The 16,705-nt window shown below is 58.0% G+C and overlaps 2 protein-coding genes across 5 annotated transcripts; one reads left to right on the top strand and one right to left on the bottom strand.

The window, feature by feature from the left end:
• Positions 1-6,097: 6,097 nt before the first annotated feature.
• ASB6 (ankyrin repeat and SOCS box containing 6) lies at positions 6,098-11,716 on the top strand. 2 transcript variants are annotated; one of them, XM_027649800.1, is made up of 7 exons: positions 6,098-6,149; positions 7,186-7,395; positions 7,768-7,949; positions 8,309-8,415; positions 8,857-8,965; positions 9,440-9,526; positions 9,696-11,716. In XM_027649800.1, the coding sequence occupies exons 2-7, from the start codon at positions 7,283-7,285 to the stop codon at positions 10,370-10,372; spliced, it is 1,275 nt and encodes a 424-aa protein (XP_027505601.1). In that variant the 5' UTR covers positions 6,098-6,149; positions 7,186-7,282; the 3' UTR covers positions 10,373-11,716. The 2 variants fall into 2 exon arrangements, with proteins under 2 accessions (XP_027505601.1, XP_027505600.1); XM_027649799.1 differs by lacking the exon at positions 6,098-6,149 and adding an exon at positions 6,150-6,256.
• A 514-nt stretch (positions 11,717-12,230) lies between these two features.
• On the bottom strand, positions 12,231-15,496 carry NTMT1 (N-terminal Xaa-Pro-Lys N-methyltransferase 1). Of its 3 annotated transcripts, none has more exons than XM_027649805.1 (5): positions 15,402-15,496; positions 14,457-14,521; positions 13,500-13,718; positions 13,043-13,295; positions 12,231-12,631 (listed from the first exon to the last, which is right to left on the bottom strand). In XM_027649805.1, the coding sequence occupies exons 3-5, from the start codon at positions 13,659-13,661 to the stop codon at positions 12,375-12,377; spliced, it is 672 nt and encodes a 223-aa protein (XP_027505606.1). In that variant the 5' UTR covers positions 13,662-13,718; positions 14,457-14,521; positions 15,402-15,496; the 3' UTR covers positions 12,231-12,374. The 3 variants fall into 3 exon arrangements, with proteins under 3 accessions (XP_027505606.1, XP_027505607.1, XP_027505605.1); XM_027649806.1 differs by having other exon boundaries at positions 13,500-13,702; positions 15,402-15,468; XM_027649804.1 differs by lacking the exon at positions 15,402-15,496 and adding an exon at positions 15,159-15,177.
• Between the last annotated feature and the right edge of the window lie 1,209 nt (positions 15,497-16,705).

Here is a 16,705-nt window from a genome sequence, read left to right on the forward strand (position 1 = left end):
ACCCCCCCCCCCTCCTCCGGTCCCCATCAACCCCGGAGCAAGGTCACCTCTCCTGGGAAAAGCCTGGCTCTCTCGCCTTAATGAGATAATTACGTCCTGCACCACAGTTAAAAACTCATAGGCTGCTTCCCTTGGGGTTAGAAAGAAACCTCCCTAATGAAAACCAGCCACCGGGAAAAAGGAGTTTTTCCTCTTTAAAATTATATATATTTATATATATACACACAGAGATATGCAGGGAGGAGGCGGTGGGAGGGAGGGAGGAGGGCAGAGCGTGGGGCTGGTTGCTGGTGTCCGGAGAGGGCTGGGCTCGGGGCGATGAGCAGAAATCGAAGAGGTTAACAGTTATTATTCCTTCCCCTCGATTCCAGCCGCTCTCCTGCCCGCCGCTGCCGGCACATATGGACGGGGCTGTGCACACGCAGGGTTCCACGCGAAATCTCCCAGCTCTGAGCTCATAAACATCCCCGCTCCAGCGCGACCGAGGGAGGCAAACCCCTGGCTGAGTTATTTTAACATTTGTCGAAAGCTTTTCTTGCACTCTCTTCCCCTTCAAGTCGGAGGCGTGCAGATTTTTAAGCCAGCCAGTGCTGCCAAATCTGATCTTCCTGACAGGGAAGCAGCTTCCCAGAGCTCTCCAGCCTGGAAGGGGTGTAGCTGAAGGCAGATTTTGGCTCTCTCCGACTCTGCGGGGGGCTCCTCCAGTGTGCAAACAAGCCAGCCCAACCTCCCTTCCCCCCTCCTTTTTCTTTTTTGGGTCCATTTGTTGGTTCTATCGGTCCAATTTGTTGGCCCGAGGGGCACTTTGGGAGTCAGCTCTGATGTCTGGTTCTGTCCCCTTGGCTGTGTAAATCACGGGCTGGTGTCACACAGCACCAAACCTGACAGAGCTCAAGGAGCCTTTGGATGATACTCTCAGGCACAGGGTGTGACCCTTGGGGATGGTCCTGTGCAGGGCTAAGGGTTGGACTGGATGATCCCTGTGGGTCCCTTCCAACTCAGCATATTCTGTGATTCTGTGATCTTGTGATGCTGCTTCTGCTCCTGCTTCCCTGGGGGATGCTCCCCTGGGTGGGTGTTTTACCTCTGCCCAGCACCCAGCTGGATGGGCCCCGTGTCACACAGTGCCAGGACAATGCTGTGCACTGTGGTTATGCCCTCAGTGTGTGTTTTAGAATATAGATTGAATACATTGCCATCAGCCCTCCTGGCTGCTCTATCCTCTCCAGGGGGGAGATTCCTGCATCACCCCTGGGACCACTGGGCCCTGGGGGACCCAGCTTAGCCTCGTGCCGCCCTTCCTCATCCAGCTACCTGCTCGATCCTGCTTTTTTCCACTCTGACAGACCTTTCCCAGGATGGAGATGACACCATGTCCAGGAAAAACTGCTCCAGGATGAACCTGGGAGATGGAAACGTCCCCTTGGAGGACAGTGACCCATCAGCAGTGGGCACCAACCAGTGAGGGCTGGTAGGAGGGCTGGGGCAGTGAGGACTCCCATCCTCTCCCCAGCATTTCCCCTTGGCCTCAGAGGCTGGGAACATCTTGCTGTGATTATTTTGGGGAAGGTTGTGGGGCAGCTGGTCTTGGCCCACGAAGGGGCAAGGGCAGGAGGGGGGATGGAGCAGCCTCAGCCCCATTTATAACCCTCTTCCTCCTCCTTGTTCAGGGCCAGACCTTGCTCTTGAACTGTCTGGCTTTTCCAGGGGAGACGGCTTTCCCTCAGTCCGCGGCATTAAATAATTAAATGGAGGGAATAATCGTCGGTGAAACCCCCTTGGGTTCGCACTTCCTCGGGCCCTGTGATTGCTGATATTTTTTTGGTTGAAATATGACCTTTTTTATGATCAAAGGGGATCAGAGTTCCAAAGGAAAGTAGAAAAAAAAAAAAAGTTAAAAAAAAAAAAGAAGAGGGCAAGCATTTTCTTTTTTTTTTTCCCCAATCCTAGCGGTCTGGTAAAGTTTCTTTAGACATGCAAAGATTTACACACCTTTCTGCAGGGTGCCTTAAATTACCCTCCAACTCTTTACACATTTCCATGAGCAGAGCAAGAACAGTAAGTCATTGAGAAATTAACTGGCCTTTCAGTAATATCCCCTGTCGGCCTTTCAGAAGGAGAATGTCTAATGACTTTTTTGAAGTAGAGGTCAGGGTTTGCTTTTTTTAAATAAAACAATCTGTATTAATGCAATTTCCTTTTTAGCTGTAGGATTTGCCCTTTTTTTTTTTTTCCCAGCATCATTTTTTTTTACCACCACCATCCACACGAGGCATCAGAAGTGAGACCTGGTTGCTTGAAACCCACACTCCTGGTGTTTCCCAACCCTCTTATGCAAGCTCTTCTCACTTGTGTTTGTTTTTTTTTTTGGTAAAAATTGTGGTTTAAGTGACCAAGACTGGACCTTGGAGCTGGCAAGGTGACTCCTGGACATGCTTAGGGCAAAGTGTGGGTGGTTTGGAGACAAAGCTGAGTAGGGTTTGCTTTACCTGACACTGAGCACCTGGGTTTTGCTGAGCGAGGTGTGTACCCTGAGTCTGGCTTTGCTGAGCCAGAGCTGTCGATGGACTAAAGTGGCACCAAATTGGCAGGGCTGTGCTGGGCTCCCTGAGGTGAGGATGTGGACAGAGTCTGACAGGTTTGCAGTTTGCAGCCCCAAAAAATGATATTTATATTTTTTGGTACTCTCACTCTGTGTTCTCCTAGGGGTTTCCTGATATTTGTCTCATGATGTGATAACACCTTGTGCTCCCACGGTGCTCAACATCTGGATGTGCTGTGCCAGCCCCAGCCCTCCTCCTCACCCCAAAACTGCCATGGTGGCTGAGATAGGACAGTGCAGTGTCCTTGGAGCACTGCCTGGGCTGTTGCTGCTTTCTGTGGCACCCAGGTGCTCATTCCTAACACTCCCAAAATCTTGCCCTGTGGATGTTACCATGCAGAGGAACTGGGCTGAGACTTGCCCATGTCTCCCATGGGTGGAAAGGTTTCTCTAACTATGGAGATGGACCTCTGCTCCACTGTAAGGAGAATGATCCAAGTAAGGAGGTAGTAAGGAGGAGAGCTTGGGAGATGGTGGGGCTTGGCAGTGCCCAGCCAGGACCCAGTAACTGGCTCTTAGGGTGGATGCCAGGGGTTTGGTCCCTTTCTGGGCGCTGCTGGCCCCATCCACTTAAACCAGAGCCTTGTCCAGCCCTGTGTCCTGCCCAGGATGGGGATCAGAGTATCCCCTCCTGCCCCCAGACCAGGGCATCAGCCAGGCAGGGGCCAGGGCTGTGCAGGGGGGATAGCTGCGGGCACTTGCCGGGGGAGTCCCCCCCTGTGCCCAGCCCTGCTCTTCCCAGCAGGAATGGCATTTCTATATCCACTGAGCAATTCCTCTTTCTCCCTCCATCCCTGCCAGACCCCAAAAGCACAGCGTGCCCTGGGCTGGCTCCTCTCCTCCTCCTCTCCCCTCCAGCCCTCACAACTCCCCCCATTCCCTCCTAGAACGCTGTCTCTGCGGTCAGTGGCGTTATAAAACACCCCGGCCAGCCCCTTGGTGAAGGTTTTTCTCCCAGCTTTCTTATTCCCTCTGTTTCTGCCTCTTTCTTTTGCTCTTTCTCTCCCTCTCTTTCTTTCCCTGCCAGGAATCCCAGTCCCAGATGAACCAATACTCCGTGGCTCTGCTATTTCCCTTTTATTCCAACCCCCCCCTCCTTCAACAGCGAGATGGGAAAAGAGTGAACTAAAAAAAAAAAAAAAAAAAAGGAAAAAAAAAAAGAAAAAAAAAAAAAAAAAAAAAAAAGGCAAGAAAGAAAGAAAGAAAGAAAGAAAAAAATCAAAGCTCCACATATTGGATCCAGATGTGCTTACAGCCCTTTCCAGCAATTTAATTAAATTCCCCCAGACAGCCAGGAGGATTTCTTAATGATCAAATTTCCCTGGCTTTCCTCCTAAAATGCCCCTCTTTCTTCGGCTGGCTGTTGCTCTGTCTCCCTGATGGATAGCCAACTTGCATTCTTCCTAGTCCGCCCCGCCAAGGCCATGGGGAGGAAGGGGGCAGATCCCAGTGCTGTTATTTTATCCGGGCACTCAAACCCGCCAGCGACGTCCTGTTTTGTTTTTTTTTATCCCCCAAGAAATGTGGGGATGGGGAGTCACCTCCCTGGAGGCTGTAGCTTGTGGAATGGTCATGGCAGGATACTCCAGGGAAGCACTCCTGGGTGCCTGGACTCGCTGTGCTGATGGCAAAAGAAGGGGTTCAGCCCGTGGATATCTCAGCTTGTCACCTCCCAGGGCTGGTTTTGAGCCAGGTTTTGTCCCACGCTGCACCCCTAAAGCCTCATTTGAAGCACGGGGTTACCAGAGTGGGAGCAAAGCCTCTGTGGGGCTCAGGAGGCCACATCCAGCCTGGCAGGGCTCTTTGGGGCAGCCCAGTGTTCCCTCTCATCCCTCACGGTTGGGGTCAGAGGTGGCAGTGGGGTGTCCCTTCCTTGCTCTACCTCGTGTCAGCAAGGAGATGCTCAGACTGGATAGAAGGTCTCAGCTTCCCAGCCCACCCGACCTGGGCTGGTTTGAAGCCACCTCACACTGGCATAAAACATCCTCCATGTGGAGGGAGAAATTCTCACTCCCCCTTACCTTCCTCACTGCTTTCCCCCCCTCTGGTCCCTGCCCAGGGTCAGATGGGGTTATTCCACCCCTCCTCAGGAAAGCACAGGGATGGAGCCCCCCAAACCCCACCCCCAGAGGCTGCTGGGTTGCAACAGGGGGTCCACCCCAGCTGCCCAGTGAGGTGCCACTGCACAGCACCAAGTCCTGGTGGCACCAGAGCCAGCAGCCACTCTGAAAGAGGCTTGGGACCCCCTGCCCTGCCCTGGCAGTGGGCTTGGGGCCAGGGGGCTGCGGGCACTGGGGTCCCCCACCCTGGCACCCCACTCTGTGTGGGGAAGGGAAGGGTGGGAAACAGAGGGGGGAGCGTGACAGCATGTCAGAAAAACGCCCAACCAGCGCAGCCTCCTCGCCCCCTCTGCCCCGGGGCCACGGCTGCCTGCCGAGATCTGGAAGCGCTCCACCGGAATAAAATAAATACGTAAATAGGAAACCCAAGGCGGCTTCAGTTATTGCCGCTCTCCGGAGCTCCCCGCGCCTGCAGATTCCATAATAATAATAATAATAATAATAATAATAATAATAATAATAATGATGATTATGATAATAATACCAATAAATCCCGGGATAACTCTTCCCCCGGTAGCTCGATCAGCAGGGGAGGGTCCGGGCGCTGTGTGCAGCAGCACCCAAGACCCCCGAGCCCCGCGGAGGCAGCAGCCACTCGGTGCCACCTCCCTGGCACCGCCAGCCCGTCCTGGGTGGGTCGTCCAGGGGCAAGGGGGACAGGCGGGGGACACCCGGGGATGTGGGATACCCTGGGAATGGGGACACGCGGGGTAGGAGGATACACCCAGGGGGAGGAGGAGACCCGGGAAAGGGGGAAACCCGGGAAGGGGGGGACACCCGGGGGAGGGAGACAGTCGGGGTGGGGGACATCGTGGGGAAGGGGGGACGCAGCCAGGAGGGGGACACTCGAGGAAGGGGGACATCCGTGGAGGGGGGGGACATCCTGGGGAAGGTACAGCTGGCGGGGGGACACGCGGGGGAGGGGACACCTGGGGACGGGGAACACCCAGGGTCGGGAAACTCGGGAAGTGGGGGATACCCGGGGAGGGGGGACACCGGGGGAGAGGATTCCTGGTGGGAGAGAGACACGGGAGAAGAGGGTCGGCCGGGAAGGGGGACACCCCGGGGGACAGAGGGGGATCCCGGGGGGTTCCAGGGGGGTTCCCGGGGGTCCCTTCCCGCCCCGCGCGCGGCCGCGTGCTGCCCCCTGCCGGCCGCGCCACACCCGCCACCCGACCAGACCACGCCCCCCTCAGCGAGACCGCGCCCACACAGGGACTGACCACGCCCTCCGCAGTGAGACCACGCCCACATAGAGCCTGATCACGCCCTCCGCAGCGAGACCACGCCCTCCAGCGAGGCCACGCCCCCAATTGGTGATTTTTGTCCCCAAGCGCGGCCCCGCCCCCTCAGCGCGGCCCCGCCCTTCCCGGGAGGCCCCGCCCCCTCGAGCCCGGCGGGTTCCGGTTCCGGCGGCGCCGGGGCAGGTGAGGGGCGGCGGGTCCGGGGGGGATCCGTGAGGGGAGCGGGGTGCGGGGGCTTCTCCTCCCTCCCCGTGGAGCTCGGGGACCGAGGGGCGGCTGAGGCCATCGCGGTGAGTGGTGCAGTGGAGTTCGCGAGTGTTTATTTTTGAAAACGAACTGGGGTTTCTGTATTCGTTTGGGTTTTTTTTAATCCTCGCAGTAGCCTGATCTGCCTCCTCAGGGAAAGAAATGACGGGCGTGTGTTACATATCTAAAAATATATAATATATAACCACACACAACCTGCTGGGAGTGGTGCATGTCCATCTATCTGTCTATGTTTTTTTATTTATATATATTTATATGTATACATCCATATGTATATTTATATGTATGTATATATGCTTATTTATTTACGCTCGTGTGGTGATAACAGCCCAAATATTCCGACTGTGAAACATTGTAAAACAAAAACAACAACAACAACGAAAAAGTTTTCTTTTTTGATAAATTATTTTAAATCTACTATTTAGCTGAAGTAAAGGGTGATAAGGAAATGGAAATGTGTGTTTTAAAGACCTTTTGTGTAATATTCTCCAGATGCCATCTTGTTTCTCGTCCCAGGGTGGGTCTGGGGGCTCCTGCTGTGCCTCTCCCCATGTGGGGCAGTGAGATTTGGGGGTCTCTCAGGTTGCACCCCAGTGCACTGGGGGGGTTGGTGGTCCCTGAGATGGCTCCTGGGTCGCAGCCCCTTCTCCCTCCCAAAAACCAGGCAGGGCTTTGCTGGTTACAGACCCCCCCATGTGCTCTCAGAGCCCCCCAGGTGTGGCACAAAGGGTTTGCCCCGAGCCTGGGCTCTGCTGGGTGTGTTTCCATCCTGCACCCAGATAGCTCCAATGTGCAGCTCTGCATGCAGGAGATAATTTGGATACACCTCTGTGGTGTGTGGGAGGAGATCCCTGTGCTGCTCTTGGCTGCCTTTTATATCAGGAAGGGGGGGGAGGAAGGCCGTGTTTTCTTCTGAGTGCCAAACTGCTGAAAAGGCTCGTTTGTTTTAAAGGGAGTGGAAAAGCCCTTTGGAAAGGAGAGCAGTGTGTGGGAAGCCAGCAGTGCCATGCTGGAGTGCCCCAGGAGGGCTGTGCACGGAGCAGAGCACGATGCCTTTCCTGCACGGATTCCGCAGGATCATCTTTGAGTACCAGCCCCTGGTGGATGAGCTCCTGGGGCTGCTGGTGATGCCGGACAGGGAAAGGCAGAGCTCCCTGGAGAGGTAACCAGAGGGGGCTGAACACCCCGGGGGATCTAGGGGGGGATGGTTGGAGCTCAGAGGTCAGACAGCACTGCTGCTCATCCCATAGCTCCTCCTTTTGCTGCTGTTCTTTGGGAATGTGGGGGTGGAGCAGAGCAAACACAAGGACTATGTGTGCTCCCCTGAAACTGCCTGACCCCTGGCAATAAAACCTAAACTGGGGCTCAGCTGTGGCCCACAACGAGCAGATTAGAGGGTGGGTAGAGGACCAGAGGGGAGGCCAGGGATTTTTGTTATTGTGGTTTTTCTTCTTCCCTGGTGCCCCTTTGGCCCTTGCACACCTGAGCTATGTGCTGTCCACTGAGTAACTGGTGGGTTTTTGTGTGTCTCAAGCCCTGCCTGTCTGGGCAGTGACAGGAGCCAGCTCTCGGCTGTGAGACGAGTCCTGGAGAGGGAGACCCACTCCCCGTTTTATCAGGAAGGTGTGAGCTATGCCCTGCTGAAGGTCACCGAGCTGGGGCTCGTCCCTGCTGCAGAAATCCTCCTGGAATTTGGTGCTGACCTCAGCTTTGAAGGTGAGCCTGGTGGGAAGGGGGCTGGGCCCCTAGAGTTGGGGATAGCTGGGGCAGAAAGAGGGGGAGCTGCCAGCTCAGTCCCCTGCTCCTTGCTGGAATAGTGTGAATGTGTTTTGTGGAGACCCAGCCACAGTGATGAACTGGGGGATACCCAGGGGGCCAGTTTGCAGCTTTGGGGGCTTTTGGCAGGATGGAGCCATTGGAGCAGCAGAACCTGGGGGGGTCTATGACAGCCCTGTTCTCATGGGCATTGATGTGTTCTCAGGGCCCTCCCCAGCTGCCTCTTTCCACTTTTGGCAGCTGCTGGGGCCGTTCTGGGGAAAGCCCCTCGCTCTCCCTGACCGTGTTTTTGTCCTCAGATCCCGTCACCTACTACACCCCCCTGCACATCGCGGTGCTGCGCAACCAGCCGGACATGGTGGAGCTCCTGGTGCACCACGGCGCCGACATCAACCGGAGAGACCGGGTATGGGCCCTGCTGCCTGGGCACGGCCCTGCTGAGCCCCCCTGAGCCTTGGCTGCAAGGTCTGCTGTGTGGGCACAGCCCTCCCTGCTCCCCTCCTCCTGGGCCTCACCACACGCTGCTTCCCCTTGGCACATCCCTGTTGTGCCTGTTGTCCATAGAGCTCCGTTGCTGTGGCAGAAGTTCAGGTTGCCTTTGGCTGGGCAAACATGCCTCTGCTTTGGAGCAGCAGGTGGGAGGAGGCTGGAGGAGACAGACCTCTGCCTATGGATACACTGGAGAAGGTTCACTTGATTTTTGGGGATGGGTTCAAACACGCTCTTATGCTGGGCATGATGAAGCCCCAGCAGCGACTCTCCGGAGGCACTCGCAGTGTTTAATTCTTGCAGTGTTTAGTTCTTGCAGTGTTCAATACTTACTGGTGTTCTCTAACCCTCTGTGCAGATCCATGAGAGCAGTCCCCTGGACCTGGCCAGCGAGGAGCCCGAGCGGTTGCCGTGCCTGCGGCGGCTGCTGCAGCTGGGGGCCGATGTCAACGCTGCTGACAAAAATGGTCTGTGTGCCCCATCCACCTCCCCCTGCTGCTGGCCCCCAGGGTGGGCTGGGTCCCTCTGTCCTGCTGCTGCTTGTGCTCCCTGGTTACAAGTGGGTTTGGAAGTTGGGAGCAGGCTGCAGAACCTCCCTGCGCTCAGTGTTTTCTCCTTGTGTGCTGGCCGTGTGAAAAGGGTTTAAACCAGCCCTGCACAGTCTGTGGGAGTTGGGATGGGACTGTGCCTCCATAGCCCTGTGGTGCCCACGTGCTCTAAAACTGTGGCACATGTGCCCTCTGAGGCCACCATCAGCCCTGCACATGTGGCCTGTGTGCACAGCTGTTCACCATCACGGGGGCAGCAGAAGCCTCTGCCAGAAGGAGGAGGGTTGTCACTCCCTGTGTTTGGCTGTCTGGTGGGTGGGGTGGACTGTTTTCCTTCCTGCCTTTTGGGGTGCCACCCTGCTGTCACGTGGCTGAGCGATTGCTCCATTGCAGGGAAGACAGCGCTGCTGCACGCCCTGGCCAGCAGTGATGGTGTCCAGATCCACAACACCGAGAGCATCCGGCTCCTGCTGGAAGGAGGTGAGGGCAACCTTCTCCCCTTTCTGCACTGGCTGATCCTTTGTGCAGCGCCAGGCACTGCCCTCCCGACTCCTTTATGTTCCCACTGGAGCAGAGTAAAGCCCAGCAGTGCCAGAGTTGGTGCTGGCCTGGCCTCGTGGTCTGTTACATTTTCTGTCCTTTCCTGCAGGCGCGGACGTCAGGGCCACCACCAAAGATGGTGACACTGTTTTCACCTCCATCATCTTCCTGCTGGGGGAGATGGCGTGCAGCAACACCGAGGAGGCCCAGGTCATCAACCGCTTCTGCTTCCGCGTCACGCAGCTGCTGCTGGCCCACGGTGCCAACCCCAGCGAGTGCCCAGCCCCCGAGTCCCTCACCCACCTCTGCTTCAAGAGCTTCAAATGCCACTTCCCGCTGCTGCGGTTCCTGCTGGAGTCAGGAGCTGCCTACAACTGCTCCCTCCACGGTCCCTCGTGCTGGTCGGGCTTCCACATCGTCTTCGAGTGCCTCTGCTCGCACCTCAGTGTGTCTGAAGATGACAGCTTCTCCACAGACCTCATCCAGAAGGGCCAGACTCTGCTGGAGCTCATGATGGCCAGCTCACAAGCCATCCAGCTGCCCAGCAATTTCGAGGTCAACACCAGCAGCTGTAGGTACCACGGGGAGAAGGTCAGGACTCTGTTCTGCTCTCTGAAGCAGCTGGAGCGCTCGCCACAAGCACTGAAACATCTCTGCAGGGTGTTCATCCGGCAGCGCCTCAAACCATGGCCAGTAGATGTCAAAATCAAGGCTCTACCTCTCCCAGACAGGCTGAAGTGGTACCTCCTCATCGACCACACTGCTGCTGGGCACGAGGACCTCTGAGCCTGACAGTGCCTCTGTGTCTCCTCCTTCCACTGTCCTGCTGTGCCTGCACCTCCACATCTCTGCTCTGGACAGTTTTACTCACAGCAAAGAGGTGCTGCTGTCCATGTGCCCATGGTTTGGCCAGTGCTGCCCATGGAGCCCCTCTCTGTGCCATTCTGGGCACAATATCACATGTGTGTCTGTGGAGGTCTCGTTGCTCTGGTGCACATCATGGGGGGGGCTGGGCAGAGCTCTGTGGGTCCTGGGGGTGGAGAGAGCTCCTGGGCACTGGGGAGCCAGATACTGGGGCAGAGGGCTGGTTTTGGGGGAGGTTAAGCAAAAGCCTGGGGGCAGGACCAGTGTGTTGGGTGCTGTGACTGGACAGGCAGCCTGTCCCCTCTCACCCAGTGCTGCCATGGGTGGGTGACACAGTGCCTTAGGTGTCTGTGGAGTTGTGCCTCGGGGTGCTGGGAGAAGGAGAGCACTGGCAGCACTGTCCTGGCTTCCTGCCTCCAGTCCTGGTGGTGAAGGCAGGTCCAGCATCTCACCCTGTGGGTGTGGATGCCTTCCTTGCTCAATCTGGGCTTCTGAATCCGGGGATGGGAGTGAGGGGAAGCAGGGCTGGCAGCGGTGGCCAACTGCTGCACACCCTCTGTTTCTGCACCCCATCCTGGCACAGAGGACCATTCACCAAGCATGTCTTAGAGGTGCTGGGCTCCAGAACAGACAAATGGATGCTTCTTGGCTTTGTGGTGTGTTCCCTGTGCAAAGACAAGGAACAGACAGCTGAGTGCCTTGTGCCTCCCTCCCTGTTCCTTGGTTCTTTTCCTTGCTGACTGCTCCCAGGTCCTCATTCTCCAGTGCCTCCTTCCCAGGAACACAGAATTGCAGCAGGACTCTGGGGTTTTCTTTTCAACCTGCTACTGGAACCTGCAAACTCTGGGGCTGCACCTGGAGGGTTTGAGTCCCAGCCTTGCCACCTGGCTCCCTCCCCCTTCTAAACATCTGCTTCTTTGTGACATGACAAAGACTGGCTGCAGAGCTGAGCCCCACACGGTTTTGTTTTTTTGTTTGTCGTGGGGAAAAGATGCTGAAGAGGATGAAAAGAGGAAAAATCTGTTCTGATTAGGGACAGTTTACAGCAGGTGGATCTGGGATTCACTGGCAGTTTGGCAGCAGAAGGGTTGTCTCCCCCATCACCCTCCTGGCAGCATCTGAGTTTTACCCTCTCCCGCCCCGTGGAACTGGAGCTGTGTGTCCTGATGACCTGGTGTTTAAAAAAAACCCAGTAATGTGATCAAATTCTGCCCTGGTGTCTGGAATGGGAACTGAGCAATTAAACGAGGCCTTTTGTAATAATGACAGGGGCTTGTTTCTTCTGCAGGGGAGGTGGGGTGGAGGAGGGGGCTCAGGGGGATGGCTGGGGGGTCGGGGTCTACACATGGGCTGACACCCTGGCACATGCTGTGCCAGTGTTGGCTGCACTGGGCTTGGTTTGGTTGGCCCGAGCCAGGTGCCACCTCCCCTTTTGCTGCACGTGTGGGAGACCTGCTCGTGGGTTTAAAGGACAGGCTCCCTCAAAGCCCCAGAACCTGGTGTTGCCTCCCAAACCCACCACAGAGAAATCAGAGAGATCTCTCCTGTTCCCCTTACCCAGCTTGTTGCTGTGAGCAGCCAGAAGGGGTCAAACACCCAGACATGGAATGCAGCCCAGACTGTCCCAAAGGTGGTCCAAGCACCTGTTCACTACCAGAAACCCTGTGGTCAGCAACCTGCTGCTGCCCACAGATCACCTCTTGCATAGGAGACCCTCTTGCTCCTGCCCAGAGCCCCCCGAGGGTGACACCGAGCCAACATGCACCTGACACAGCCCACGTGCAGAAGTGCAACAGCAGGAAAATGTATTTGGCAAACACCTCTTTTCACAGACAGCAGCAACCTGGAAGACAAAGTCCCGTCCTTGTCACCAGCCCCAGAGAAGGGGGAGTCACGACACGGGAGAGACCTCCTCCCGCTGCCCTCATCTCATGGCGAAGGTGTAGACGTGGTAGATCTCGTCAGGGAAGTTCTCCTGGCGCTCCTCAGCCAGCAGGTGCAGCCCAGCCCGGCGGATGATCTTGCGGACCACGTCCAGGTCCCGGCAGACGCTGCTGTCCACATCGTCCATGATCACCCCCTCCTGAGCCATGTTGTCCTTGATGACCACGATGCCGTTGGGCCGCAGGCCGGCCCGGCACCGCTTCAGGAAGTCAGAGAGGTGGTTGTCGGTGAGGTGTCCTGGAGGGACAGAGCAGGGGTTAGAAGGCACAGGGTGACTGGGAGGAGGAGGCCGTGAGGCTGCGTTTGGGATCCCTCCTGATCCAAGTCGCCAAATACTTGAGCCATTTGCAGGGGGAAGCTTTATCTTGGGGTGTCCACCTTTTGTCCCACAACCCAACTCATCCAACCCACACCTCTGCCCTGGCCTCCGAGGGCTTCTGGGAAAAGACCCATGGCGGGGAAAAGCACAGTGCCCTCAGTGCCCCTCTGTAGGGCAGGGATAGGGGGCAGATTCACACCCCAAACTCCCACTCATGCTGTGATGCTTATCCTTCATGCAGACCTCAAGCTGCTCTCTCCCCAGTGCATGAGGCACCTGCCCCTTGGGGGAAGCTGGACAGGACAGGTTGGAAGCAGAGCAACCCTCACCGATGACCCACTGGATCCAGATGACATCGTAGGAGTTGGGCTCGGGGCTGAAGTCCTGGAGGCCACAGCAGAAGTAGTTGCGCACCCGCCTGCCCTCCTCGCCCAGGTAGCTCTTGGCCTTGGTGAGGAAGTCCTCTGTCACATCCACCATGTCCACTGTCTTGAAGAGGGGCAGCAGCAGCCGCTTGGTGATCCGGCCGATGCCGGCCCCGCAGTCCAGAGCACGGGTCGTTCCCGTCCGGTTGGGGCCATCCTGGAACAACAATCGTGAGGGGCTGAATCCCACAGAGGAGAAATGGGAAAACCACATGGGACAGGACTGGGGAACCCACTGCAGGGCAAAGCTCTCCCAGCATGCAGCAACAGAGGACTCCACAGAGCAACTGGGCGGGAAGAGCCCAGCTCCATGCTGGGAGAAGGACAGGGCTTTAGGAGCATGACAGACCATGCCACCTACCCGCAGAAACCTCTGCAGGAACTTCCTGGAGCTGTTGATGTCGATGCTGGAGATGTGGCCATAGCCCCCCAACATGCCATCCACTGTGGCAGGCACGTCCTTCCAGTACTTCTCTGCCTTGGAGTAGAACTCAAACTCGTTCTCCACCACCTCACTCGTCATGCTGGCCGAGGGCACGTGCCCACACGGGACTTGCTGCTCTCCTGGGATGGGAAAAACCTGAACCAGGGGGGCAGTGTCAGCCATGTGAGCATCCCACTTCTATTTATCACCCCTTCCCCCTCCCCAGGGCTATTTCAATATCCAAAAACCTTCAGCTTAAAAGTTGAAATCCTGATCTAAAACCTCATATCTTCTGGAGGCCAACAAGCCTTTCCTGGGCAGAGATGCCTCAGCCAGATCAGGCATCCCAGAACCTTGCTCAGCAATACACCCAATTATATGACTATTTTTTTTTAAGGTTGACCCATCCCTTTTCACCTATTCTGCCTCTTCTTTCCCTGTCTTAACATTTTACAGATTACATGTTTATCTGTGGCAACAGCCCCATCACTCACGTCCAATTACAGCTGAAGTTGCTAAAAGTTATCCTGAGCACCTACCTGAGGATTGTAAATCTCAGCCGTGACCGTAAGTTAGGTATTTGCAATATAATAAAGTCAAGGTATAATCAGCAATACAAGCTATAAATCCCCCCCAGGCATCTCATAATTCAAACCACTGTGGATTTGATTAACTGCGCCGAGGATTAGAAACTAGATTTAAGGTGGCCAAAGGGTAAATTCAAGGACTTCAAACACCTTTACAAATAAAGAAATATATAGTGTCCGTGGCTTGAATTTGCTGGCAAATATCCCATTAGACACAAAACCTTTTCTATGGCAGCTTAGGCAGGTTCGGGGGCCCCACGTGGCCTGGAACAGCCTGGGGGTGGAGAAGGGGGATGCAGCACCTCACCTGACAGGTCACCGGTGGAAATCCAGTTTGGCTCGGTGGTGCCAGAAGCCGGTCTGTGCTGTGATCTAGGAGCAGAGAAGATGGGATTTTAGTCCCAAACCACCCCTTCAGTCCCACCAGTGTGAGCGTGGCTGACTGCAGCCCCAAGGAACTGGAGGTAAGATCCACCCTGACCCCACAGACACCTCCAGGGGAGGCTGGGAGGCAGCAGCTGCTGCTGCCCTGTAGCTCAGAGGCTGAGCCACAGGGGCAGCCAGGGCATGGAGGGTTCTGGCCCCACTTTTGGAAGCGCTGCTGTCTGATGCCATGGGTTGGGTCCCACGTTCACCCTCCAGACACGTCACCCCCTCCCTGGCTCTGGGTTTGGCTTGGTGACTCCCTGATTACGTTTTTCAGAGTGGAGAGCACCCAGGACCCAGCAAGACCAGCACGTACCCGGGTCCTGCCACCTTCCCCCTCCCGCTGCCCCAGGAGCCCCTGGAACGCGGAGGAGCAGGTGGAGGCCGGTCCTCGCTTCACCGCCGTGGGGAGGAGGAGGTCACACGGTGCGTGTGTGTGTGAGGGAGGTGAGCTCGGTGTGGGGCCCTTTGCCCGAGCCCTGGGGTCACTCGCAGGCTGGGGGGCTGCAGGGAAAGGGGGTGCGCGGGAGGGGGGGGTGTCCCCAGGCCGAAGGGGGAGGTGTTGGGGGGGTGTTACACCTGCCCTTTGTGGTGCGACGGGCGGTGCCCGGTCCAAGGCCTGACCCGGCGCCCTCACCGCCCCCCATCGCTGCGGGCCCCCCCTCCGCGCTCCAGGCCCCGCGGGCCGCCCGGTGCCGCCCTGCCGGGGGGGGGGGGCCCGCGTGCGGCCCGGGCAGCTCCGCCGGCCCCCCCCAGCCCCGGCCCGGGGTGTCCCCGGTCCCGCGGGTCCCTCGGGCCGCGACCCCCGGCCCGCCCCCCCCGTTACCTCCGGCGGTGTCCGCGCGCTGCCCCCCCCCCCCGGCACGGGCGGCCGCGCGGACCAACCGGACGCGGGCGTGTCAGTGACGTCACTGTGACGTCCTAGGGGGCGGACCCTGCCCTGCACTCTTCCGCTGCTGCCCACGAGGGGGCGCTACAGGGACGAGGGGGTCGGGTCGGGATGGACCGGGATGGACCGGGATGGACTGGGACGGACTGGGACGGACTGGGATGGACTGGGACAGGCAGAGGTGGATTGGGACAAGCAAGGATGGACTCGGACCAACTGCGACAGACTGGGGCGGTCTGGGACAGATTGGAACAGAATGGGACAGGCAGGGACGGACTGGGACAGGCAGAGGTGGACTGGGATGGACTGGGACAGGCAGAGGCGGACTAGGACAGGCAGAGGCGGACTCGGACCGACTGGGACAGACTGGGACGGACGGGGTGGTGGACAGACTTGAACGGACTGGGAGAGGCAGAGGCAGACTGGAACAGACTGGGACGAACTGGGACAGGCATGGGTAGACTGGGACGGACTGGGACAGGTAGGGGCGGCCCGAGGGGAGCGCGCGGGCCCCGCTCGGCTCTTGCGGGGCAGCCGGGCGCGGGATGCCGGCGGGGTGTGGGGGCTCGGGGCTACCGGGGAGGGCGGCGGGTCCCGGGTCACCAGGACAAGCAGCCGTGGGGTGTCGTGGCCGGGCTGCCCGCCTGTCCCCGGCCGTACCCCTGCTCTTGTGCCCGGCCCTGTCCCTGTCCCGCCGTTGTCCTTGTCCCGCTCCGGGTCCCGTCCCGTCCCCTCCCGCCGTGTCTCGTCGGGGCCGCGAGGGGGCGCTGTTGTCCCGCCGTTGGGCCGCCGCCGCCGCGGGAACTTCGCTGGGTCCGGGTGGGGAACGGGACCCGCTCGTACCGGTACCGAGAGACCCCGGTACCGAGAGACCTCGGTACTGACACCGGCACCGAGAGACCCCGGAGGCGCGAGAGCCCCCGGCAGCGGCCCCCCCCTGGTGCTGACACTGGCACCGAGAGACCCCTGGCACTGACACCGGCACCAAGTGACCCAAAGTACTGACTGACTCCGGCACTGACACCCCGCGGCACCAACTGACTCCTGGCACCGACAGACACCCTCCCAGCACTGATACCCCCAGTACAGACCCGCCGGTACTGACACCCCCAGCACTGACAGACCCCCGGCACCATCAGACACCCTTCCAGCACTGACACCCCCAGTACCGATGCTCCTGGCACCAACGCCCCACCTGCCCCACTTGTACCCTGGCACTGACACTGGCACTGACCCCTCAC

Source organism: Corapipo altera, unplaced genomic scaffold (assembly GCF_003945725.1).
Source record: "Corapipo altera isolate COAL_440 unplaced genomic scaffold, ASM394572v1 268, whole genome shotgun sequence".
NCBI classification, from domain to species: Eukaryota; Metazoa; Chordata; class Aves; order Passeriformes; family Pipridae; genus Corapipo; species Corapipo altera.

What these genes read in the sequence shown, in the direction of transcription:
- NTMT1 (XM_027649805.1), bottom strand. Translation starts at nt 13,661, where the DNA reads ATGACGAGTGAGGTGGTGGAGAACGAGTTTGAGTTCTACTCCAAGGCA. An exon ending in TCCTGCAGAGGTTTCTGCGG is followed by an intron (nt 13,296 to 13,499) that starts GTAGGTGGCATG and finishes TTGTTGTTCCAG; the next exon opens with GATGGCCCCAACCGGACGGG. An exon ending in CTGGATCCAGTGGGTCATCG is followed by an intron (nt 12,632 to 13,042) that starts GTGAGGGTTGCT and finishes CTGTCCCTCCAG; the next exon opens with GACACCTCACCGACAACCAC.
- ASB6 (XM_027649800.1), top strand. Translation starts at nt 7,283, where the DNA reads ATGCCTTTCCTGCACGGATTCCGCAGGATCATCTTTGAGTACCAGCCC. An exon ending in ACATCAACCGGAGAGACCGG is followed by an intron (nt 8,416 to 8,856) that starts GTATGGGCCCTG and finishes CCCTCTGTGCAG; the next exon opens with ATCCATGAGAGCAGTCCCCT. An exon ending in CAACGCTGCTGACAAAAATG is followed by an intron (nt 8,966 to 9,439) that starts GTCTGTGTGCCC and finishes GCTCCATTGCAG; the next exon opens with GGAAGACAGCGCTGCTGCAC.